This window comes from Cystoisospora suis (genome assembly GCF_002600585.1).
Source record: "Cystoisospora suis strain Wien I chromosome Unknown contig_256, whole genome shotgun sequence".
Classification (NCBI taxonomy): domain Eukaryota; phylum Apicomplexa; class Conoidasida; order Eucoccidiorida; family Sarcocystidae; genus Cystoisospora; species Cystoisospora suis.
In genome coordinates, this window is record NW_027153058.1 from 30697 (window position 1) to 57030 (window position 26334).

General features: G+C 48.5%; 2 protein-coding genes across 2 annotated transcripts; both read left to right on the top strand.

The window, feature by feature from the left end:
• The first annotated feature begins 2285 nt into the window (after window positions 1–2285).
• CSUI_000644 (tbc domain-containing kinase (incomplete catalytic triad)) lies at window positions 2286–15962 on the top strand. The gene is made up of 9 exons (XM_068060876.1): window positions 2286–7039; window positions 7744–8871; window positions 9435–9505; window positions 10080–10135; window positions 10544–10643; window positions 11302–11442; window positions 12236–12617; window positions 13267–14170; window positions 14805–15962. The coding sequence occupies exons 1-9, from the start codon at window positions 3385–3387 to the stop codon at window positions 15790–15792; spliced, it is 7425 nt and encodes a 2474-aa protein (XP_067927150.1). The 5' UTR covers window positions 2286–3384; the 3' UTR covers window positions 15793–15962.
• A 1511-nt stretch (window positions 15963–17473) lies between these two features.
• Window positions 17474–26284, top strand: CSUI_000645 (alpha beta hydrolase fold domain-containing protein; the record flags this gene model as incomplete). Its single annotated transcript, XM_068060877.1, has 8 exons — window positions 17474–17660; window positions 18927–19937; window positions 20429–20581; window positions 21646–21827; window positions 22750–22968; window positions 23507–23623; window positions 24486–24983; window positions 25737–26284. The coding sequence occupies 8 exons, from the start codon at window positions 17474–17476 to the stop codon at window positions 25839–25841; spliced, it is 2472 nt and encodes an 823-aa protein (XP_067927151.1). The 3' UTR covers window positions 25842–26284.
• Between the last annotated feature and the right edge of the window lie 50 nt (window positions 26285–26334).

Consider the following 26334-nt stretch of genomic DNA (forward strand, 5'->3'; position numbering starts at 1 on the left):
TTACAAAGTGCAAAAACCCATAGCGATGAGTTCCTCTGTCCGTTCGTTCCATACCACCAGCAAGCCGTGCCACCCGCAGTACACCGGCAGCACCGTGGCAGGGCGCCAAGCGACAAGCGATAGCCTTGTCAGCCATCGCGAGCGTTTGGGGTAGTAAGCATCGGACGAGCTAACGCGACCGATGCTTACCCATCAATCGCCTGCCTGCCCGTGGGGAACTAGCTGGTCGCCGGCTATCCGATAGACGAGCGCGCGGCTACCTTGGCTACCTAGCTGTAGTTTTTGGCCGTTTATCCTGCCCGGGGGTTGTCCGGACCCCGATTACCGGCCAATCCGGGGTTGTTCGTGCCTGACTCTATCCCCCCCATCAAAAAGGAAAGGTGGGAAGTTCTCGACAGACAGGCGGCCCTGATTCCTTCTCGGAGAGTGCCTTTCGGTGGGAAGAAATGGCGTTCGGCAGCGGCGGGGCAGAAAGTCACATGTCAGTGTTCTTGAAAAAAGGATCGGGGGCGCACTCACAACCACAATTTCTCAAGACACTGTCCTCTCTATTCTCGAGATGGCCGGTGTGTCTGTGTCTGTCGTAGTCAAAACGGAGGAAGTAGCCTCGCAAGCCGAGCAACGTACTGCCGCCAGGTCACGGCACTACTAATTTGCTTTCCCATTAAAAGGTGGTCCGTCCCAGTAGTCTTTCCTTTCAAAGAAGGAATTCCACACATTCACTATGGCATTTTCGCCCGGGTCAGTCGAATATGCTAAAAATCTGGACGAGCTGCTGTCTGGCCGCCTTTGTCTGCTCCACTCACCACACCACGGCCTTGTGACTAGCCGCTTCTGAAATCTACCATATTAACGATGTGCCTGCAGGAGTCCCCGCGGGCGGATACTGGTAGCAACGCCTTGAAGGATTTTATTCCATCCAGCGAATTGCTAACTTGGGTCGTGCACGATCAAGGAGCTGTCACTATCAGTCTGGATTGCAAAAGGCAGCTGCTCACTCTGGAACCATATCTCCGTTGAAATGAGGCACACATGCTGAACTGGACCATATGGAAGTGTAGCCGCCATACCAAGTTCTGGAAGGGTTTTGAAACACTGTGTCCAGTCTGCTTTCCGCAGTAAAGCAACGGAGGACGTAACAATAACCTGTGTCCGCCTCCCCGGCATCTTTCAGAGGGAGAAAGCTGTTCTGCAGTCCTGGCTAACCCGTCCAGAGCGTCACGATTAAAGTCGCACGGAGAAGGCCTGTCACCTGCCGAACGGTGCCTGGCCCTCCCAGGACTCGGCAAGACAAGTCCGGCCAGCCCTCGCGGCATACAGTTTCCAATCTCGGGTGTGGGGACTCCCTTCCGACGATCAAGTCGGCCTGCTGAATGTATGGACGGAGACAGGTGATAGGCGCTCCTCATCTTTCGTGCGCGCCTTCCAGACATGCCGTTAAAGAGGGGATCGCAACCGTAGTGGGAGCCACACTTTCGTGTCGGGCTTGGAGGTTGCGGTGGATGCGCCTTTGCACTATGGAGTGGATATCTGAGACCTTCCGTTTCCAAACACGGCTTGTCTCGTCAAGATTCAGTTTCATGTTGTGCGCCCGGAAACCTCCAACCGGTGGGCCTTGAGCCGGCAACCAGGCAGGCAGGTACCCGGGTACTGAGAGTGAGCGTAGAACCTCCTCTTCTGTACTGAAGTCTTTGTGGGCGGGGGCGCCGCATTATCGAAAGTTGGGAAGCCAACCCTATACTGAAGAGTGCACAAGATAAGGTGTTTCATCTGAGACAAAATACCAGGAGACTGAAGTGTGAGGTCCAAGGTACCTCTGCCTTGTGTTCCCGCATCACCTGGACACCACGACTGCTAGCTCCTAGCCGGGGGTAGACGACCGAAGGGGGTATCGAGGAATGTATTTTGAAAGATTGGATCTGAGGACCAGCGTGCAACAGCGCTCACATGTGGATATCAGGTTTTGCAGCTCTCTTCTCATGGCGTATGTGGTCAAAACTGATACTGAGCCCGAGTTAGTCGAGCGCTTCTTCAGGAGTCCAGATGAACTTCCCTTGAAGAATCCGCACCTCCCATGTCGCCTCCGTAGTCTGTTTGAGCTTCGGAAGATGCTGGGTATCGGGGTACTCACAGGCAGAGCGCTGGCTGGAGTACCGTGCAATAAGGTTTATATCGGAAGGGAGAAACGTGACATCACATGCAGTCCATCACACGCAAAGCGCGTACTTCCGATATTTCCAGCCGATTGTCACTGTAGGTTCGTTGTCTACGCCTTTCTCGTTGATGAACCGCCTGTTTCATTCTCTTTCTTGCGTCCGAATTTCTCACGGTCTGTTTGCCATAAAACGGGGGGCTGGGTGACTTTTCGGTTTTTGGGGTTCCCGTTTTTTTGTATCGTGTCTCCCCTGAGACACGTGCGGCTTGAGACCGAGATGCGGACCTCAAGCGACTGTCCCGTCAAAGTTTGAAACACCAGTTCACCGTAAGAGCACATCCGGATTCCCCTTGTTTTTTCTGGCAAATGGGCGCTTTGTCGGTGACCCTGGGTTTTCACGGACCGCTAAACAAACTCGTGAAACGACACCCGAAGTGGCCGGCCGCTCACAGACGCAGGCGCTCTACAGCAGCTCTCGGGTGTCGTACAGCCAAAAACGGCTAACAACACAAGACTGTAAACTATCCTGCGTAGGCGGACGTGTTTGATTTCACTTTTTTGTACTGCCATGCTTAGCTTGTCACTGGCCCATCATCATGCAGTTAGGGAACAATCGCTGTCAGCGCCGTGGACCTCAGTCGTCTGGTGTGACCGGTAACTGTACACGGAATGAGTCGCTTGTCTTTGTTGCCTTAGAAAAGTCTGGTCCTAGGGGCCGGGAATAGAATTGCACGTCTTCTCCACATGGGGCGAGGAGTGTAGGAGAGCCCATAAAGCCGTTCCCCTCGATCGGTGCTTTCTCTCCCACTTTAATTCAGCGACTTCTTGTTTTCTGCGGATCTCTACTCGCCTTTAACGCAGCATTGTACCTTCGTCTAGGGCTGCTACGGACAACTCGTCACCTCTGAGAGGGGGTGGGCGTTCTCACCTAGAGAAGCCCAGCCATCAGGGTCCGACTTTCCTTTTCTCCTTCTGGCTGTCCTCGTCGAACGTTATGGAGACATCTCATCGGGTGGGTCTCGTGTACGATACGTGGTTCATACTCTAATATGGATGTCTAGACCGACACAAAGTCTTGGAGACATCTTTTGTTGGAGAAAGTGCCATCTGGGCATGGGATTGATGGGGAGCCTGCATCATTATGTTCAATGTAGCTATTTCTCGTAGGGGGGAACATACCTTGCCATCGTGTTCAAGATACCACTTCTCTGAAGAGAAGAAGAAGAAAGATGGGGCTTGGTGAAAAATTACCTGTCAATCATCATCACCATCCTCATGCCATAGACATGACGCGCCAACATGAATTCACTTCTTTCTGTCCTGTTGAAGATCAGTACGTTCCACCTCAGTCTCAATTTCTTCTTGGTTTCCAGACATTCTCCGTCTCTGAATCTTCTCCTCGGATCTACAGTGCTTTTCATTCATCTGGAGAGAGTTCTGTAAAGCCATGGATCGATGGCCTCTCTCGGTATCTTCCGTCACCGCCTGTCGACCCACCTACACACACATGTGAAAGAAGTTGTAAAGGGTCTTCAGGCGATCATCACATCAGTCCGTCTGAGACGTCGAAGAGACTTATCATCTCCAGTTCATCAGAAGCGCCTACGAGCAGCAATACAGAGATTGAAGACAAGGAAACAGAGCCAAATGACCTCCTCTTTCTCCCCAATGGAATAGAAAGAAACCAGCCAGACAAAAGTTCTTCTTCAGACCACAAGGTCGACGGGAGTTCAGACCTCATACAGAAGAGAGACGAAGAAGAACATGATAGCTTGGACGAGAAGACATCTCCTCCTCTCACGTCCAATCGTTCATCCGATGAGTCGTCTTCTCCATCTTTAGAAGAGACGCGAGAAGAGGAGCCCGCGTATCGTCAAGTTGTCTCTAGATTTCAAGAGCTCAAAAGACTAAGGCATCCTCACTTATGTGCTTATACTCATATTCTTCGCAAGGCCGACAGATTCTTTGTTGTAGCCGAGCACTGGAGTTTATCTCTAGCAGATATTGTTCATCAGAGAGAATCGCAGCAGACCTTATCCCGGCATCATCTCCTTTCAGGACCAACCCTGGACCAAGTAGATCCTTCCTTCGACACAAGAGCCGACAATGAACATCTCAGGTGTCAAGAGAATCTCTCGACGAGAGGTACAGCAGAAGGTCTTCATCAAGCAGGTACATCATCACAGAGGTTTCACAGGCATTCTTTTTTTTCTTCTACATCCTCTTGCGCTCCTGTATCTTCAGAAGCAGGTGGGTTGTCTTCCACCTCTTCCTCAAATTCCTGTCGTTCTTCTTCTCCTTCTACCGCTTCCACAGGACCGCCGGTGTCTACTCCGAACCTTTCTAGGGCATCTCCTCATCTTCAGTTCTCTTCTGCTTCCTCTTCTTCTTCTCTTTCTCATATCATCCCATCAGTTCCTCACGTCTCTAGTATACCTCCATCCCGATCTTCTCCTCCGACAACTGCATCTATCTCCTCTAGGATCTCAACACCGCCTGTCACGCAACCCTCTGCCTCTCTTTCGCTTCTTCTCCCCGAGTCATTTTTAAGACGTGTCGCTCGGGAGATTCTTTCTGCCTTGATCTTCTTGAATGAAAATGGCTTAGTTCATTTACGTCTATGTCCTTCTACAGTTCTCTTTGATGCCTCAGGTCATGTTCGACTAGCGGAGTGGGGCCTCTCACATCTCACTAATCAAGGCTTCCTATCTCCGTATACAAGCCTGTATCCGTCTCCTCCATTTCTAACTCCACAGCAAGGCCTTGTTGGTCCTGATATCTTATCTGTCTCGTCTCCCTGCAGTAAACATGATACATGGGCTCTAGGTGCTATACTCTTATACGCTATCCAAGGACCCTGTCGTATCTCTCCCAGGGAACTTCATACATCACTAACAGCAGCATCACGTGGTTATGAAGATGACCTGAGTGAAAGGTGGACCAGGAGGCTGATCGATTCGGATAAGCAATCAAGTGCTACACAAGAAATTAACAAGGAAACGTTAGCACTTCATGGAATAGAGGAAAGAGACGAAGGAAGAAGATCAGGACGAGACAATGTTTTCTCTGGAAGAGATCTGAAAGATCAAGAAGAAGGTAGAAAAAGATATCTTCTTCTCAATGACTTAGAATGTTGCAGTACCGCTACCGGAGCTTCGGAGATGCTTAGGGGACAAGATCGCAATTCCTCTTATGTGACGTCTCCTAGTGAGGAATGTAAACAAGGGGGAGGAGATCCTCTCTCTTTGAAAAGTGAAGAGAATAACAGTCTTCTCCGTGATGAAGAAGTGAAGGAAAGAAACAGTGCTCTTTCTGTTCTTTTAGAAGCAGAAAACTGTGTTTGGGATGACTGGAGAGGATGTGAAGGAATGTTTACGAAAGGAGAATCAGATCGCAATGTATCTGAAGGTTTTCTTTTGCCTGGTTTCTCTTTTCACCCAGAGAGAGCGGAGGGTATAGGGGGAAGAGAAGCGAAAGTCCTCCCAAGAACCCATGCACTGCGTACACTTCGAGAGGTTGAACGTCTTGCCTTAATGCTGCTATATATACACTGGGCGTACGAAGCTCATAATGAAACGGCGGTAGTGCGAGTTGGAGAAAAAGGGGCTGTAGATTCGAGGCAGTCCTCAAGAAGAATTCCGATCAACTTCACTTGTATTGGACGGGGACTTGAGAGACGTCTTCGACAAAAGAAAACACTTCTCTTAAAACAAATGAAGTTTCTGATTAAATCGACATGTTGTTTCGTTGAGCCAGCAGCTTACGAAGCTCTTCTCGCTCTTCTTACCTCAGATCCAGGTCTTCAGACACGGCACACACAGGATCCACGAAACGGAGGTGGAGAATACGATTTGGTCTGTTCAAGTCAGCATCGAAGCGCTCTCGATGCTGGATCATCTGAAGGTTCTATAAAGACGAATCAACTGGAACCAGTTCAGACATCTCTAGAATATCTCGAGGACGCTCTATTGTGGGCTATTCTATCATTTCATGTATCATGGTTTTCTGCGTCTCGATGCCCTAGAGCTCATTCTTCCGTCAAGGGTTTAGCTAAATCATTTGGTAACCCTCCTCTGGCCAGCATCGATTCTTGTCAGACTGTTCATGGTGACTCTCAAAGTCATTCTTCATCGAGGCCTGTGGTTTCCTCAGATGATACAAATGTTCGTCGTTCTATCGAAACGAGGCGGCATGCAGAAGAAGAAAACGTTAAGAATGCTGAGATACTCTCGGCCTCATCATCTTCCTCTTCGTCGTCGTGTAGGACTTCTTTATCTTCGTCGGAAGTAGGAAGTTGTCCTTCAAGTTCTAACGCTTCATCTTCCTCTTCACTTCCTTCTCGTTTTTCTTCGTATCTCCTACAATCGTCTGGTCTGCCTAAACTTCCTAGAGGAGAGATCCACCCTCCGTCACGGGTAGGGCATCCTCATAGTCGAGGCTTATCTCATCCTCTTTTGATTTTCCTTGAACGTTGCCTATGCGTTAACCCGGAGACACGGCCTTCCCCAGCTGAAGCCCGAGGACTTGCTTGGTTCTATGATGCCAACGAGAAGGTAGAGAATCGTTCCGTAGCCCTCTCACCTCTACGAACTCGGGGTGATCCGTCGGCTTGTGCTTCAGACATTTTACTACCCAAACGTGAAGAAAGAAAGCGGGTAGGACCTTCTCTATCAGAGGGATCTCCTGTTGGTTTGAGAGATGAGAAAGAAGAGGAACAAAGAGAAGAAAGACAACATAACCAGAAGTTTCCTAAGGAAAGCGGAGTGGGTGCGTGCCTAGAGGGAGGAGACATGCTTTGGTGCCCTCGATCAGCTGCCCAGGCGGCGAAGATTCTACTTGAATTAGAAGCTGACGCTGACACTCTACAAGGAAAGAAGACGACTGGTACGTTCGATGTGAAAATGAATGATTGAGTGGAGGCATGAGTGCGAACCGGATGGTGTCTGTACACGGGGTTCGCTCGCCCCGTGCCTTTCGGCCTGTTGATTGTTCTTAAGAGATTATCATGAAAGTCTTCTGCACTGAGACGGAGTGCTTTCTCTTTTTCAATTTCTTTAGCCGCAGATTCAGTTTCAGTCACTTCGCCGTTTGTGTACATAGAGATCCATCATCTCTACTCGCAACGATGCAAGTTTTCTCTGGAAGTTCCTCAAAGATCTTGCCTACAGCTACACGATAATGTACCTAGTCATCGATATGGAGCGTTTTCTGGACATTCCTACAGAGCCACTATAGCACGCTAACATGCTCCCCGCCGGACGAGCAACGCTCCTCGTGCTATATAGCATTCTTCGACATCGCTGTTTTCTTCACCTTCCTTCTACTGTTCGGACGTGTCGATTTCTATCTATCTATCTGTCTTCAAACTGTCTGTCTATCTATCTTTAGACTACCTATTTAGCTGTCTATCTATTTACTTATCTTCAGCCTATCTATCTATCTATCCATCCATCTTTAAACTACCTATCAATTTCTTTATCTTTAAATTATCTATCTAGCTGTCTGCCTTCAGACTATACATCTATCTATCAGGATCCGGCTGTAAGATTTTACTGTCTTTCTGTCTAGCTCCATTCCTTTTCCCGCAGGTGCTTCTGCATCAGCCTCCTCCCTCAACTTCAAAGACTTTCTCTTTCGTTATCACAACGTTCCTCTTGATGAAGTTTTCTTCTGGTGGCAGTTGAAGGGGGGAGATGTACATGCAGCTCTTGCAGAACGAGGAGCCTTCCGACCGGTCCCTCCTATTCTTCGTCTTCCTCTTTGTTGTCTCCTGAGATCTGCATCCAGCAGTCCTTCTTCACTTTGTCAAAGAGAGATTTCAGCATTAAGCTCGTCAACACACGAAGGAGGGCTTGTTCATGTCGATTCAATAGCCCGTGGCTCACAGTCACGTGAAAGGCCTTCGAGGAGTACAAGTGCTTCTCTGAATACTGAGGCTCGAAAGGGGGGCGCTAATAGTGGTGGTGGTGGTGCGGGTCGTCCGATTGTTTCAGGTGTACACACACCCGAGCTATCCCAGCAGCAGCCTGAGGATCTAGAAAGAGTTCCGTTGCTTTCTCCTTTACTTGATTTGAGACAATTGCACAGCATTACTGATGCTCATAGATGTACTACTGATTCTGACCCTTCAGAGTCATCTCCGACAGCAGTATGTACCTGTCAGAAGTTACAAGCACGTGGCTGTCAAATCCTTGAGTCTTGTGCACATCAACATCCTATAAAGAAGAACACTCACGGAAGGTCTTGCGAGGGTTTAAGAGAGGAGAGGTCTCATTCTCCGTACTCGCCTAAGGAAAGAGATCGACGATCCAGAGAAGGTCCAGATCTCTCGTCATCCGATTCTTCTTATAGGCAAAATAGAGAAACGTCTCCTTCCCTTTCCTCTCTTGGAAATCGAAATGAAGTTTATGACCGACCTGCATCACCTCTGCGTATTCCCCCCGGTTGTCAGCGTGCTGTAGAACTATCATTGAAAGAGAAAGGTCGAGATTCTTTCGGAGGTTCACCGCCGTCGGTCCCTGAGGGAATGAATGGCTCGCAGGATCGAGATCTGATAGAAGGCTCAACGAGAAAAGAAGAAGAAGAACTTCAAGGAAGAATTCTAAAGGGGATCGGAGTCGTGTCAGAGTGTAGCTTCTTTGCTACAGGATTCGGAAAGGGAAGAAGCTGGAGAGATGTTGATTCTCCTTGGATAGAGGGCGATGCACGCACACGAGGTCAGTCAGCTGGCTAGCTGGTCACTGTTTGCTATCTCGAAAAGACTCTACTCCGGTCTATTCTTAAAGGCGCGAAACATTTACATGGTTATGGTGATGACGTCGTCTTTCTTTCTAGACGTAATCCCATCTTACATTCACCTCGGCTGGTGCATTGAAGGCAAGACGTCAAAAAAATGCTTCTGTATGTACACCCCCCCGTTCATGGGAGTGAATGTTTGTTCTAATCGGAAGTGTACCTCCTCAGCCGGGGTGTGTAGACAGAAAAAAGAAAACTTTGAAATGGGTTTCACATTGAGAGAGGAGCGTAGTCAGGACATCTTTGCTTCCTTGTATGTGTTTTGTTTGTTTCTCTAAACATACACATCTCTTGTCACTCTATTCGCCAGTCCTCTTCACAGCAAGCCAGTAGGGCCAGGAGACGCAGTTAGCTCAGTCCTACAAGACGAAGCTGTTTTCTTCATGCTGGCATGTGTCCCGGAGACCCACTCTGCGGTACAAAGGCTCAATACACAAAAATGACCCATGCCTGTGTATGGGTGTCTACGGGTTTGCGTCTGCAGGTGTGTCTATTGAAGATACAGTGACAGCGATTCAAGAAGCAGATCGGTTTCCTATATCTCAAATGCATGAGGCAAGTCTTCATAGGAGCATTTTGAGGCGAGTATTCAAGAACAGGAGCTCAGTGTCACATATTCAGTCTGGTCTTCTGTATGTAGACACAGCAGCTCTATACGTTTCGGCCATTGTTTTTCTGTTACTTCCTTCGATGTCTCCTCAGACGGAGAGAGGTGTAGTTGAGAATGAATGTGTATCTCAGGATGAATGAACCTTCTCGACTTGCTCACGATCTCTCTCTCACACACAGACAGTCTGAATTTAAAAAAGCCGTCGAGTCACACACTCCTTACATAGAGGAGGCCGGCACTGGCCGGCACTCTCCACTAGAAGTGAATCGAGAGATGCGATAGAGACGGTGTGGAAGCTCTCATCATCGACGATGCTGATCGACATTTCGCAAGCGATGGGTAGTTGTCTTTGTATAGCGGCGCATGCGTGCACGTACATAAACTGCTGACAGGTCTTTTTTGGCGAGGTCTCTAACAAGAAAACTCATGCACAGTGGTAAGCACGCTGCTTCCATGCGCTTGTTAGTCCTTCGCTTCTTGTTGGTTCTTTTTCTTCGTTTGATCTTTTTCTGCTTGCAGGTTCGTCCCCGGTGTCTGTACACGCGGCAGTTCCACTTTCTCTATCAGAGGCTCAGGCAAGTCTCTTCGTCGTCGTGGTCGGCTTCGTTCCCTTGTTGGTAGTGCATGCAGTCATGCCCCCTGTCAAAGAGAGCAGAAGTTTCTTAGAAAGCAAAGAGGAATCGAGGAAAACGACGAGACACCATCCCGAGGGGGAGTCAATATATTAGCGGGCGGGCCTGTCTTGTCTACATCTCTTTTGTGCTTGCTTCTCATCGACTCTACTCATTCACTCTTTGTCTCCATCTGACCGGACATACGTATAGACACAGCACGACGACGACACTTTGTATGAACATACCTATCTCTTCCCTGTATGAAGTCCTTGTGTTTGTTGCGTGTGTGTCGTTGCTGGCATGTGATTCATCTGGAGCCTGTCCCTCATCATCAAGTTTTCACCGTGCGTGTATCTTTTCCTTTTCCAGGGTGCGACTTTTCCGTTCTCTTCTTGCGCAACTCCCGAAGAGCCGCAGTCGTCTGACGGAGGAAGCTAGCGTCGACATTCCTCCTCTGCTTCGTCCTCAGGTAGCGTAGCTTTCGTGTCCTTCAGATTCTTGGGGGGCTTAGGCGAGCAGCTCAAACCGATTGCTGCTAAGTGAGGAGAAGGGGTGTACACAACTTCCTGGCCTACGGAGTATGTACGGACAATATGCTTTGCTGGGCGGGGGTGGGGCACACGATACCCTCGATGGATGACGTCTCCTCTCGTTACGAAGGAGGGGAGAGGCCCTCTGTGCCTGCTTTTCACGTCTTCACAAGGGAAGGACACCTGCGAAGTTCCTTTGCCCTTATGTCAAAAACACTGAGATATGAGTGCCAAGATATGAATGGTGATGTATATAACTAGCAAGCAATCGTTATACAATGGCCGGTTCCTTTGCTTCTTTTTCAGCTCAATTGACGGGAGCTCGTTTTCCTCTCGAAGATAACAGGCGTTTTGTGTGATTTTCATCACAATCTGGGTTCCTATGTGTAGTGAAGCAGCCAGTCAGAATGAGATGATAATGTATCTTGTCTTCACACTGCAGCCTCCCGTATACAGGGGAGATACATCTGGAGCAGTAACTTCACTCTATTCCTCTTCATTCCTTTCTTCCCGTCTGTGCTGTGAATACATCACCTCAGGGGGCTTTTCGGGATGGATAAGAAACCACCATTGACTGTGTGTTTTCTTCCTTTGTAGATCTGGGCTACATTGCTAGGAGTGAATTTCACAGCAGAGGTCGTAGCAGGGCCTTTTCTCTTTGATCAGTTAGTCATTGAGAGTCTCTTCATTCGAGAGGCACAACAACTGCGTATAAATGAGTTCAGCCAGTGTCATGAGGTATGTCTACCCCCAGTACATCCCTTCTCTCTGGGTATTCACAGCACACCTCTCTAGATTTTGATACATATGCACATATATATGTACCTAAGTAGATAGGTAGGATACAATGTGCCTTGATGCATTCACTCTGTATAGTCGAGCTGAAGAGTTGCCGATTGATGTCTCTAACTTCCTTGCGTGACTGCTCCTAGGTGGGGAAGGGACCGAAATTCTGAGGGCATATCAACTGTCCATTGAGCTTTCTTATGCATGCTGCAGTAGAACCACCATCATCCTTCTGTAGACGCATCATCTCTTTTCTCTCTCTTCTATTGTGTTTTTCACTACGTGTTTTGTTCGCGTCGTCTGATGGTTCTCTGGGGTGGTGCGACAGGTTGTAGTTATCAGTCATGAAGCTATACAAATGTATAACATTCCTTCTGCGTGAGTCATGTATCCCCTATCTCACAGCTAACTTGGGATGGTAGGTACTCATTCCACCCCTTCCCCACGTGTGCATGCAAGCACGAGGACCAGTGAAAGATGCCGTCTGCTGCTACCTATCAGCTGATGGAGGTATTCCAAGGTAAAGGCTGCGAGGCGACACGTGATTTATCTCTCTCTATTTTCACACGTTGTGCAAGTGACTTCTTACTACGCTTTCTATAGTGACGGTCTTCCTTTCGCTTATCTATCGGTCGTACTCCTTCTCTTCATGCAATGTTTTTCCTAGTCCCCTCTCCTTATACGATGTACAGATGGACTAAGTGACAGAATTGCTACCGATCTTTTCGGCTGTCTTTCTTCGCAGTATCATGATCTTCTTGGAAGTCGTTTCGGTCGCCGTCAGCTACGTCGTCTCCTTCAAGCATTACTGGCTCAAGCTCATTCAACTGTTTTAACTTCATCTCTAAATGGTGGTGTTTCTCCATCTGTCTCTACACCTGAAACCAGTTCGTCGTCTATCTTTGCTTCTGTACGCGGCCTTGATGCCATTGCAGCACCTTTTCAACTGCTTTATGTCGATCATCCTCAGGTTGCTCTTGCCTGTTTACATCAAGTCCTTGTCCAGCGGGGCCATCATCAGCTCTTTGGTCCTGACAATGTGACGGCTATTCACGAGCAGCTCGCATGCTTTTCGCAGCTTCTCCATTTTGTAGATCCCCTTCTAGCTATACATCTTAAGCGAATCGGTGAGTGAGAGGTGAGAGCGAATCATACGCTCTCTCAATATTAAACCACATACAGCCCAACTTGATAGAAGAAATCAGACTGTCGCAAGTTTTCCTCTGCTCAAGCCGAAGATCACCGAGAGGACATTCTTCCCCTGGTTGAGGAGAATTGGTCAGGGGGAGTGAAAAAGAACGGCAGCAGGAAGGGTTGAACTTCTTCGGTCTTTTCTCGCGTTGTGATGAGTCAGCTTTGTATACCTTCTAGTCGTGCTGTCTGCATCGAGCTGTTGGACCAAAGAAAGCCAGTCAGGATGGAGGACCACGGCAGTACTTCCTGATCTGCTGGAATAGAAGGAAGAGTTCACCTCAGCCAAAGAGAGAAGTCACATTCTTGTATAGATTAGTTCAGCAGTCACATGTCTTCAAGTACTCGAGTATCAGACTCTTCATCAATGAAGAGAAGGCTTCTCCGAAGCTTGCGAGCTAGGAGATGCAGCGATCCTTTGCTGACCTGAACGCGCCTTTCTCATAGACTAGGATGATACACATATATATATACTCATATAGATATATGTATATGTGTCTATGTCTCTGCATCTTGAAACAGAGCGATAGATGTGTCGATTTTCATTTTTCATTGTCACGTGTGTGACGTGTTTGTTCTTCTCAGGCCTTCATCCAGATATGTATGCTCTCTCATGGATCCTAACTCTGTTTTCTCATGCACTAGAACTCCAGCAGTTATATCTTCTATGGGATTCTCTGCTTTTTCAACCTCCTTCATTTACGCTCTTTGTCGCGGTATCACTTCTTCATCATCTTCGTTGTCCTCTTCTCCAGTTAGCACCCGACGAGGAAAGTAGTGCATTAGCCTTACTTCGGGCTGCAACGGCTTTTCTTCACATTCCCTCTCTTTGTGCTGCAGCTGTGGCGCTTCAAGACGCTACTCCTGTGTCTGTGTCTATTCCCTTCGTGGCTAGAAAGCTATCTCATTATCACGATAGCGATAGAAGTCGTGGAGGGACAGGGCTCTCAAATAGCTCAGGTCATCATCAGTTGGCAAGCAAAACAAGTGAAGAAAAGAGACAAGGAGAAGAAAAGATAGAAGTAGAAACTGAGAGTGGGGACAAGGGAGAAGAGAACAAGAAAGGACCTCGTATGGCGAAGAAAGAAACGCATCGTCATAACGATCTAGGTAGCGCAGAAGATGATGAAGAAGAAGATGACGATCATGATCGAGAGAGTCTCGAAGAGGGAGAAGGACACACGACGAAGAACTTCTATATAGGAGATGATGATGGAGATGATGAACCTTCTCGTCCTGACTCTTCTTTACCACCTTCACTGCTTCAACGACCTCAACGCGGTAAATCGAGTCAAGAACAAGAGAAAGGAACACGAACAAGAGGTAGTCAAGATAAAGAAGATAAAAAGAAGAAGAAGAAAGGTAAATCTTTCATGGCGTCCATGATGCAAGGTCCTGCTCTCATGCTCATGGGACCTCCGAGAAAAGCAAATCGACCTCTTTTTCAGGAAGACCACAGCGATGGAACGGAAGAAGAAGAAAGAAGAATGTAAGTCATTACCAGACAAGCAGCAAGTCGTGTTGCTTATTCTTTCTCTCTTCCTCATAAGCACTGTAAGAGGGCGAGGAGAAACGGAAGAAGAGAATAACGACGAGAGACTATTCAGTGAGAAAAAGAGGGAGGACACTATTGATATGGAGTGTCCATGCTTCGATTGGCGGGAGGTTGTACACTCGGGAAACATCGTTCTGTCTCTGTGCTGATGCTGACTCGCCATCGTAGCTGAGGAAGTCGGCTGTTTCTGACACGGTTCACGTCTACGATATAATTTCTACGCGAGTCCATGATCGCAGTTTTCTTTCCACTAGCCGTACATAGAAAAGAGGAATCTCACGGCTGACAGACACATGAGAAGCTTATGGCTATGTAGGCATCCAAAGATTCATAGGCGGTGTTTCTCGTCTTGACTTGTGCTGAAGAACGTAGCTTTTTTCACCCCCTCGGGTGAAAACTGAAGTAATAGCGATTTGCAGAAAGGTGGTCCGTCTCGACTTCGCTATGCGTTCTATTGCGAGATACGGTCTCCATGTTTACTCTGGAAGGTCATGTGTTCATACACCGACGGGTTTTGTATCGTTCTTAGTAGTATGGTGTCCCTGTTTCTTTCCGTGTCCTTTTGCAGTTCCGATCCCCTCCAGGCTCTTATGGACGAGGACGAAGAAGCTGATCGATGGTGGGAAACTACTGGATCAAATTTGTATTCTTCTTTTGTTTTCATGACAGAAGGACAGGCACTGTCTACATCAAGAAGCACACGCCCCCCCCCGCAGGCTGGTGTACTTTCGAATATGCTAGCACGAGGGGACTCGTCTCCACCTCTCCTCACTGTTGATGATCTGCTTGAACATCGCGAGTCTTCGACTGTGTTAGATGTACGTACACCGGATGCTTTCGCTACAGTACACTTTGACGGGTCAAAGAACGTTGCTTCAGATACCTCATCAGCCATTCTAACATCTGTTCTCTCAGCAGCTGCAAAAGCTGCAGCCTCTACGGCAGCCTATTTTCCAGATAGCTTCCCGGAATCAAGTTGTATAATAACCCACGAAAACGAGAGTAGTGGTGAAAGTCTAGAGAAAGGATTTTCAGAACGGTCTCTCCACGCTGCTCCATCTCTATCTAGCTCAAGCTCTAGAGGGGGAGGGGGGATTTCCGGTGTTTCTACCCCTTTTTCTTCTCGACTACTCAGTTCTGGAAGACAGCTATTATTACCGTCGTCCGCCTCGGCCTCTTCCACAGCCTCCACAGTGTCAAGTATCGATTCATCTAGCCACTCGCCCGGTGAGATAAGCGGAGATGTTAAAGGGAGTGCAGCTACTGTTGCCAGGAATGCAGTCGTAGGGAGTAGCGCATCTCAGAACCCATTGTCGCACTGCGACGGGGCAGGAGAGGCGCAGTACTCCCAAAAATCTCAGAGTGTGGCTCCGTGGATTAGGAGTGGTATGTCTCACAAACTTCACTTGGTTGTTGTGACAGGGAATCGAGCGGATCCAGGTTTCGAGCTAGCGACCCGACTACAGCGGGCTGGCGTTCTCCATGTCTGTGTGTTGTTGGGTGGCATCGACGCTATTGTGGCGGATGCGCCAACTTGTTTCCTAGTGAGAGGCTAAGAATTTGAAAACTATGTAGCTTAGTTGCAAATGAACAGCTTCAACCGTGTTTTCTCAGATCAAACATCTCTGTGCCCGCCTCTGTCCCACTTCGTGTCCACGGTAGAGACGTGGGTGCTTTGGTTGCTCATATCAGGAGATACGCCCTTGTCAGGGTAGCTCTTTCCTCCTTTTGCATGTACAGACTGAACGGACAGATAAAGACAGAGTGACGCGGGTCGGTAGAACACGGAATGACAGGCTGTCAATATAAGGCGGCTCAGTTTTTCCCGCAAACACCTTCCTGCTGACTTCGCTGATGCCCCCCCAGGTGTGATACGGCCATCCACCTGTCACCGGGCTAAAGAGCAGCAGAGGAAGATAGGACAGAACAGGATGGGGCTGAGAACTCTTTCAGACTGGTACCGTAGAACAACTTCTCAGGACTTCTTGACAGAACAGGATGGGGTTGGGAACTCTTTCAGACTGGCAGCGTGGAACAACTTCTCAGGACTTCGTTTGAGGCAGAGGGACCGGCCTGCATGGCGAAAGGGGTCAGCCAGTAGGCCACGGATCCCTTGCGCGTTTGAGCCGCGAAACGCCGGTCTATTCGACTTGGCGCCCGCTTGTGAAGGCACACTGAGGGCTTCGACTTGTAATGCACTGGCAGGAAGAGTCGCAGTCCACCTACCATGTTCGAAACAACCACATTGGCTGCCAAGGGCGAACAGTTTCATCTAACTCTGTTTTGGGATTTGGCCAGCTTCACATCTGAGTTTTAAAGGTACAACGACCGTACGCTGGCGGTCTCCACTGGGAGAGAGAAGACGCGCCATTGTCAGCCGACCATGTAGGCCTGTGAGTCGTCCAGCTTCCGGCCAACGTTCACCCGTCCATTCAGCAACCTTTTGACTACAAATGTGTCTCGGCAGCTTTGTTTAGTATGTTCAGTGAAGCTAGGAGGCGACGCAGAAACGCCTGGCGAACGCGCGGACCGCTGCTGCGGTGGCACCGTTGAAAGACAGCCGCTTGTCTGAGCTCCCCACTTAGTGGCGAATTGTTCCGGCACCCAGCGCCAGGAAGAAAAGGGGACGTCAGGTGCCAGCGGCTTGTTCGCAGCGGTACCTGGGCAGGCGAGTGCCAGGCACTTTAGTTTAGCGGTGTGACATACTTCCTCTTCCATAAGGGAAAGACAGGGGTACGGACGAGAAACCCTCTCATCCTTGAAGCAGGTCGTGAGTCCAGGATGGTAAGAGTCGGCTTTGTGACAAAGACTCAAAAGAAATGTCATGAAAGCACTCTAGGCCGTTTAGCTACTTGGCAGCTGAGGCACACATGCGATTACGTATCCCGTACCGGGGGAGCTAGAGAGGATTCAAAAGGCAGTGCTGCATCTAGTGATCCTCAGCACGATGTGCTTCTCTGTGAATCTGCAGAGAAAGCAAGGCCTTCTCGGCCCCATATGCTTTACGTTCAGGAGTTTTGCGTAGGGAGGTAATCCTGTGTGTCCCAACGAGCATAGAGGCGTCAAAGCTGTCTGTGAAATCGTCAGCTACGTCGATTTCTATCGCATCTGCATGCAGTGCACGTGCACGTGCGCATGCATGTGACGACGACACAGAACAGACACAGCTGCAGCTTCTTGTCGCTGAGAACCGCCTTCCTGGCGTCCACGCCCTGACACGACTCATTGCTTCGCACGATGAGTAAACCTGAAGAGGCAAGCCAAGCCAGCCAGGTCTTATCCAAGGAAACCGTTGAGAAAACTGATGAACTGGAGAATGCCGACAATGAGAGGGAAGATGCAAAGCGAGAGGGAGTTCCTCTCGGGGCTCCTCCCATGGAAGGACCCAAGCCACCCGCACAGGATGATGAAGATTCCGAAGCCTGTACGGTTGTCACCTCCAAAATCACAAATTTTTCTCCCAGTTGCTCTAAAGGCTGCTACTCTTTCTCAAAGCTACGCTAGGCTCTACTTCTTCCCAAACTGAGCTTTGTACGATGTGCGCTGACGGGTCTCCTCTTTTTTCTTGTGATTGATCACGGAAAGATACCACCCTCATAGCTGTGCGTCACTACCACAGGTATTTCTCAAGTCTGTTTTAGATTGCCTATGAGATTCAAGTCTATTACTTACTAGAATCCTCGCCTACAGTTGTTTCCTTCCCTAGATGCTAAAACGGCGACAGTAGTTCGTGCTCCGCATGCCCACGGTTTCTCTAGCACAGATCTGACCGGTCAGCAAGAAAGGTAGGCAATAGTTCCGCCATCCGTTTCTTCGAAACAATAATTTATCGACACATAGGAAGTCGGTCTTTATCGCACTCCTGGCATGAGTTTCCAGCCGGGCGCCGGTCTTTATTGGCGTCCGTATCCTCTCTTCCGCCGTTGTATACTGTCTCTCTCTCCCCAGTCGTCATTCGATAAATTGGTCCGCTCTCTGCCTCCGACAGCCAGCTACCTGTATACCCTGGCTGCAAGTCTCTCTTTTTCTACGTCATTCCTTCCCCTACGGACGAGACTGTCGACGCCTCTTGCGTCTATACATTGATATGTTCTCTCCTCGGTGCCCAAACTGTTATCACTCTCTCTGCTTCCATTGTTTTGATGCCGCTGCCTTTCCTACGTTCTTGTCCACGTCTCTCCGTTTGCTCGTCCCCTTTCTGTCTTCATTTCTCCTCACTATTCTAGCATCTTCGTCAATGGTACCTTTCTTTCTCTCCCAGTCTCCATATGTCTCTACCTTCATTCGTGTCCCCTCCTCTTACATCACTGCTGGCTGCACTACGTGTCGACTCGACTGTCACAGCCATACTTATGTTCATTCTATTGTTTGCATGTAAAATGTCGCCGGGTTAGTCTAATTACCATGAATTTGCACTCAGTGAACTTTGCTTCTCGGTTTCGGTGTTAACCTGCCTTCTTTTCTATGCTGGTGTGTGTAGTTCTTCTCTCTCCCTCCTTTCTCTCACCCTGTGATCTACCTGCCTCCTGTGACCTCTCTGGCTCTCTCAACGGCAGTCTTCCCTTGCATCCACTCTTCTTCGAATCTTACACTTCCATTAAGCGTTTCTTCCATCGTCCTTTCTTGGTTTTTTTCCTCTCTCGAAACTTCTGTCTTGTTTGGCTCTTCTTCTCTTGCATGCTATCTGCAGCACAACAAGCGATGGCGCGATTCCGGCTGTTGACTCAGCTCGTTCCAACCCGCTTCGTGCTTCGTACTGTATGCCCAGGCATCTTCACGTATGCGAAAGCAACAGGATGGCCAAGCTCACGTACTCAACTCATACGTGATCGACAACTTGCCGATGTGTCTCTTCGATCGTTTTATGCATCTCTACGACCTAGCCGTCTTCGGCATCAGATCTTCACGAAGATTCAAACACCGAGATGCCCTGTCTTCATCTATTCACAACGGCCTTCTAGACACAAGGAATTCTTAGGAAAGGGAGGAGCAGCAGGCTTCTGGACAAGCCTAGGAGCTTCTACGGGTGGGAATGCTGTTCTCTCAACCCTTTCAGCCATGATGGGCAGCCCTGACATGGCGTCATCGCCTGATATGATAGGAGTCTCTAGCCAAGCAAAAGGCGGAGCAGGGGAGCAGGTTAAACAGGATGATGAACGAGGAACTGGTGAAAGAGTTGCACCCCCCGTTGTCTTAGGGGAAGGATCACAAACATCGGCAGGCCCTCCTTTACCTATGCCAGAGAACGAGGGCGGTGCTACGAAGGAGTTCGCCTCTCTTGATGCTATACGAGAGGGTGTTGAAAGGCAAGAACGACATGCAGAAACCGTCTTGAAGACAGAAGGGCCTCGGGCACCTTCAGTCAATCATCTGCCATCTCAACAAAGAGGGGGATGGGTAGAAGCTGCTGTGAAGATAGCTGCTCTACTTCACTCCGACTGGGGTGGTAATACGACAGCGAATGGAGCTGACCAAGGAGGAGAAGCCGCAGGAGGAGGAAAGAAAGAAACGAGAGAATCACGACCCTCCGTTTGTGGTGAATCACACCAAGCTTCATCTTCTTCCTTGGCTTCGTCTTCTTCATCTTCCTGTTGTATAGGGGGAAATGAAGAATCAGAGAAACAACAGAAGTGGATTTTCTTCTTACATGGCGGGGCTTTCATTTTCAATACTCCCGATTCCTACAAGCTCTTTATCAATGGTGAGGAGGGAGTCAAAGAAGAACTTTCCTATTCTCTTTCTGGACTGGAGTGTGCATAAGTCGAGGGCTACGTTGCTTGAGCCCAAGACTTGTGACAGTCATCCGTGCATGCATCAGTCTATTAGATTACGACTTGTAGATGAGTTGGTGTATGCTATGTCTGTTTCAAGGAAGGAAGTCGCTAGCTAGCTGTGCATGTCTATCTCCCTACTCAGGTGATGCCACATTCTCTCTGTTCTTATCTATTCTAGTCTGATCTGCAGTTCTACGTATATATGGAGAGAAGCATATGAGCTTCTTTCTTCCTACAGGTGTGATCTAGCAAAGAGCTGAAGAGTTGGCCAAGCCTTTTTGTCTTCTATGAGCACTCCGGCGCACTCGGTCGCTGTCAACTCCAGAGTAGATCTGACCTATGGGGTGGTGGAATGCTTACTCGGTATGTGCGTACACTCTACGTCGTTCATCCCTTGTTGGTGATTTCTACCATCCAGATATCTCCGTTTTAACCGGAGCAAAAGTTTATTGCCCTGACTATAAGCTAGCTCCCGAAGCAGTCTGGCCAGCACAGCTAGAAGAGTCTCTAGCAGCGTATGAATACCTTTGCAACGAGATGGGAGCTCAAGGTGAAAATATTGTTCTTCTAGGTAAGTCAAGTTCTCTTATTCTCAACCTGCCTCTATATCACCGTAAGGTGTATGGTGAAGGGAATCAGTCTTCTCCGGAAGATTCACAAGGGTCTCTCTTTCCAAGATTTCCTAGGGCTCCGCCTGGTATGCGGTTAGGTGACATGTTAGCACATACAGCACATATACATCTCGACGATTCAGATGATATGTTAGCCCAACAATGCATAGAGAGGTCTACTATCTTCTATGTGAGCTCGAGATACGCTGTGGTGGTATACTTCGCAGGGCTCAGGGTTTTGTAGTCTATTCTTCTTCTCTCTCTTTCCTCTCTCGACTAGGCCAAGGTAGATCTTTACTGATGTTAGCAGAAGTCTTACCTAGGCTGCTTTATCTTCGAGGGGTTGCGGTACGCAAGCGTCCTAACGTCACTCTCGTGTATATATACCGTAGGTGACTTTGCTAAGGCAGCATTGGGCTGCTAATGCCACCACAAGATTCGCTTGTTAAGCTGTCGCGTTCCCAGTAGGCCTGGTATGTGTGATGGACGCGTCTTCTCCTTCCTTCGTTTCCTCAAGATTTGCAGTAGAATGGTCCTTGCACGTGCGTGCTTGTTCCGCTATTCTTTCATTGGAAAATGTGGTGCAGACCTTCGATTGCATGCACTCTCTTCGCTTCTCGACTGGATCCACATGTATAGAAGAGTGAAAATGCTCAAGATGTCATCGCGTTGTTCTCCTGATAGAGACAAGGGAGGCAGTGAGAGGGACCCAACAGCTTAGAAGATGAGCTCATAGAAAGTGTTTCACCGATTCCCGTCTCTTCCAAGGTGCTTAGATACCTTCTCCTTCAAGCGATAAGTCTCTGTGTCTTTTTCTCGTTCCTCCTTCTCACGGCACCCTACCATACAATCTCGTTGTCAGTCTACATTATCAGAAGACATTCGCTTGTCTTCAAGTACGGACTTCAAGGCAGGTGCCTGCGTGTCCGGCAATATAGCTAGCTATCTGTATATATATGTGATGTTCATGCTAGTCCTACTCTTTCCTCATAAGGTTCTCTTCAGCTGTGCCGTCTTCTTACAGGAGATAGCGCTGGAGGAAATCTCGCTGTCACTGTGATGGCTAAGATTTTAGAACGTGAAGCTGCTGCAACTCAAGGAGGGGCTGGCGACGGGAAGGCGATTCTAAAGCCGTTGCCTAGGCCTGCAGGAATGGTTCTTCTATCTCCTTGGCTTGATCTCTCTATGAAAGGACCCTCTTACCTTGTACGTTCTCTCTCTAGGGTCTACCTTCTGAGGAGGCCATGCTTCTCCTTTACAAGAACTGACATGGATTTCAGATGTATATAAAGGCAACCACCACCCACCTCGTGATAATACCGTGATGGAAAATCACCCTGTACAGATAGTCGTGTACGTACACTGCATCTAGATATCCATGTATGACGGGCTTTGGTTGTTCTACATGTAGTATTCTTTCAAGAAAGTCAAGTGTTTTATATGTGACCTTCGCTCTATCTGAATGTATTTAGGAGAAAATTATTTGTTGGACATTAAAGAGAAGGTGGAGAGGTTTCTTCTCATGTCTTCTCTTCTTATTTAGCACTGAAGACTGAAGGCAATCAGCTAAGCTTCTAAAGATGCGCCCTCCACGCAGATTTACCTGTGGTTTCGATATGCGGTCAGAAAGACCATCAAAAACGAATTCACTTGAATTAGGTATAGCACCACACACAAGAGATCAGTCGACGTCTTTATCGTTTTCTTTATGTCTCTCTGCTTGAGGGATCGCGTGACTTCGCATGCACTCTAGAAGGCTTTCCCAAAGGTACTGGTGCAACAGCACGACTAATGCTTGATAGCTACTCTCATACTCTGGGCTCTCTAGATACCCGGGTCGCTTGTCTCTTTCGCCACACACGTCAACGAAACTCTACAAGGAACAACCGTAAGCGTCTACTTTACCGGGTACTTCAACTTGCTCTTCTGTCTGCGAGAGGGGACTGAGAGTCTTGCGCGACAGAGAAAAGAAGAGATTGCGAAGTCCTCAGCTGTCATGAATTGTGACCGTGAGGAGTGAAGTTGACCCTGGTACAGAAATCTGCGATAGACACACCTGTTGCGTTTCTGCTTGAAAAGCGTGAATGTTCTGACTTCTAGTGCTATGGTTTGTTTGCATCATTTACAGCTCAATGCAGCGAATGAACCGGTTTTGCCTTTAACAAGCATTCGACGTGCAGCCCACGTATATGTACACGGCACCTTTGACGTTGCCCCGGTCGATGCGGAAGACTCTGACGATATTGCAGATGAGACTCTAACCCTTGAATCTCGTCTCAAGTCAAGGGGAGCAAGCGAGGATATGGAAGCTAGTCGAGCTGGTTCTTCAATCTCCGTCACAGAGCAGGTAAGGAAGGGGTATTATATCAAGTAGTAGTGTCTGCTGTGTAGGCAGGCCGATACTCACTCAGTACAGCCTGAATATGTATGTACACATATGTAGATTGTACGTCGGCGATAGAAGAACTCATTTATGGGTGACCCTACCACTGGAAATACATGCATGCGCTTTGCGAGAGAGCAAGTGTAACCGGTACGAGATTCTCGTCATGTAGTGGCTCCGCTTCGCACATGCATGTCCACGTATATATACTCACAGATGTGGGTGACTTCGTATACCCTCTCTTCCGGTATGTTGCATTCGGCTACCTCCCCCTCGACGCACCAAGACCATCGGACGACATTGCGCTGACTCATATATACATACGCACATACGTACATACATACCTATCTATTCATACATACGTACGAAGCTGTTTCTCCTTAGAATCGCACAGACGAACTCCTCTGCACATGCAGGTGTCTATCATAGTAACGTTGTGAGGCAACAACGGCAGCAGGATCTCTTCACGAACGTTTCTATCTACATGATCTTTCTGCAACAGGGGCTGAGTGGCGGAGGCAGACCTACCATGACAAATCCATGGATTTCGCCGGTTTACTTCGATAAGGCTCTCCTTTGTCAGATGCCTCCAACCCTTGTGCATGTCGGCTCTCTCGAGGTACGAGAAGACCATTCCTCTGCTTGCGGTAGCATGCAGGCAAGCAGGAAGTTTCATCTTTTCTCAGCATCTGGTGCCTGTTACTCGAAAGTGACTGCACTCTCTGTCTGACTTCTTACATCGGGTTTGTGCGGATGCCCAACCGTATATTGTCTATCAGCGAGAAGGGAGGAATCTCCACATAGACACTGTTCTTAGGGGAGCTCCTTCCTTTCTCTGTGGGTGAAGTGAAGACGCATGTGCGTATTTCCAGAGCTATCAGGGACAGACACTGTCGTCTACATACGCTACCCGTGGTTGTTCTATGATCTTAGCTACGAGGTGTCTATTTATTCTCCTAGGTCCATGGGTCTGAGCACGTCATCAGATGTTAACAGGGAGATTAGAAGAAGTAGATAATCGTGCATAGTTCTCTCCTATTTCTCGGAGCAGGTACAAGAAACACCGCCACGAGATGTATCACACGCCCAGGCAGGTCTTCCGCCAAGGTTCAAGTCTCATCATCTTCTATCCTACTGCCGTAGATATCTGTATTCATTCCTTTCGTCGTCCTGATAAATGAAATTATCCGACCCGTCGACTGGGTGAAAAAAGGACGGTCCTCCACGGAATTAGCAGTCTCTGTTTTATCTCTTCTTCCCTGCTGTGGGTGTTTGCAACCACCTCGACTTCAACCTGTATTCTTCTCTATATCATAGATGTAGAGGAAGAGAGACCTCGGAAAGAGAGACCTGAAAGTGTAGAACTGTCTGCGCGCCCCCCCCGTGCAGGCATCTGCGGCCATGAAAAACTCCCTCTCCGAGTGTCTATATGTCTATCTTCTTTGTGTGTATTTTCTTTTCTGATTGAATACACTCCGCAGGTTCTTCTAAGCGACTCCTTAACCTTCAGTCGACAAGTTAATGAAGCAGTACGGAATTGCTCCTTTCCTAAACAGATATGGAAAGCGAAAGATCTAGGTCTGTACGAACAGAATCCTTCGCTCCCAGTCCATCAGCCCAAGTCTCTTCTTGCCTCTCTTCCTAATGCCGGTCCTTCAGCAGGAGTGACAGCAAAGAAGATTTATCCGTTAAAGCGGATAGATAAGAAATCTTCTGAGCCCTCTCCAGGGGGAGGAGCTGCTGCTGCTCCTGCTTCTAAAGCTTGTAGTACTCCTGAACCAGTGAAAGGGGAGAAAGATACATCCTCGGAAGGAAGACGTGACGGGTGGAGAGCTCCAGAGCATTTCACGAAGCATGGGTGGCTAAGTGAGGAAGACTTCAACCTCCTGGACAAAGACGGGGTCGTCTGTCCGGTAGGGTGTAATGAAGATGGAGTTGATCGTGTCCGAGTCAAAGTGTGGAAAGATGAGTTTCACGTGGTAAGAACAAACAAGAAAGACAAACGCACGACATCCCCCTCTTGCTCTCGTTGTCAGCCATCAACTGTGTCGTAGCGAGGCGTGTGCGGTTCAAATGAGCGCCTCTCGACTGAGTATATCTATATTTATCTATCTATCTACCTATTTATGTATTCTATCTACCGATACCTGTATATACGTGTAGCTTGTGCGTGCATATTGTCCGTGCTTCCTCCACACAAGCATGATATGTACACACATAAGCATGTGGGCTTCTTACTTGGTCAAGAAGGGTGTCAGTAGATCTCAGATGTAGTCCTACGGAAAAGCAGAAACTATTCGAGGTCTGCGAAGCAGGTGGAAAGATCTTTCTCAGAGAAACCAGGGTTCATTTTGAACGACGTACAAAAGAGGGGGCGGAGACAGGAGGGAGAGTGTCTTGTTTTTGTGAAGAGACCCATTTGCTACTCAGCACCCAGCGAGTACGAAGTGAAAGAGAGGTGGCTGTAGTTATGTCACGGCCTAGAGAGTCGACACACTCAGGCGCGGGTGTTTTCGTCGTCTGATCTAGCGGAGAAGATATCTGTCCGATAAAGCCCGCAAGTAAGGAAAGAAGATTTCTTTCGCCTGTATGCTCCACAGGTACCCCTGCACCTGTTGGGTCGTCACACAGCTACCCTTATCTTATGCAGCGAGCAGGAGACCCACATGATGGTTCTGTTTACTCCAGTGACGCTTGAACGGTGTGTTTTCTCTTGTGTACATACACCTTAGTTCCCCTGCTGCAGCTTCTTGGAAGCGCCTAATGGTGAAAAGAGCCTTCTGGAGATCGCGGCTTGGATTGACAAACTCTTCGGCAAATCGAAGCCTGCAAGCTGAATGAATCAAGACATCTTTCTCGAGAGTACCAACGGTATGAAGGACCTTTCTTGAAAGGGAGTTTGAGAGGAAGAGGGGGGTTTCCCGCCTCATGTTAGTTCGAATGTGGTTACACTAAACACAAATATTGTCAGCATTAAGCAAAGGAGCGCCTAGGAGAATGAAAGTTTCTGCGGTTTTCCTCCACTCGGTTCGTGCTGACGTAGCATGCACCAGTCCAGAGCATCAGTACAAGGCGAATCTAGGTCGACGAGTGAACCACAGGGCAGAGTATAAGGCAGTCCCTGCTTTTCTAGCTCAGGCACGTCTATACGAAGGGACGTTGTGTGCGGGGGATTGGCGTAGACCATTTACTTTAATCCCTAAATTTCCAGAGATGCGGATAGAACAAACACTCCACTGGTATAACTTCAATAAAGACGTTGTCGTGGGCTAGGTCGGGGTGGGTGGCAGTAACATCAATAGTCATGCACGCGTCATCTCTCTTGAGAAT

Coding starts and splice junctions, on each gene's coding strand:
- CSUI_000644 (XM_068060876.1), top strand. CDS start 3,385: ATGGGGCTTGGTGAAAAATTACCTGTCAATCATCATCACCATCCTCAT. Junction 10,136..10,543: donor TTTCTCTATCAGAGGCTCAG/GCAAGTCTCTTC, acceptor TTCCTTTTCCAG/GGTGCGACTTTTCCGTTCTC. Junction 14,171..14,804: donor GAAGAAGAAGAAAGAAGAAT/GTAAGTCATTAC, acceptor GTCCTTTTGCAG/TTCCGATCCCCTCCAGGCTC.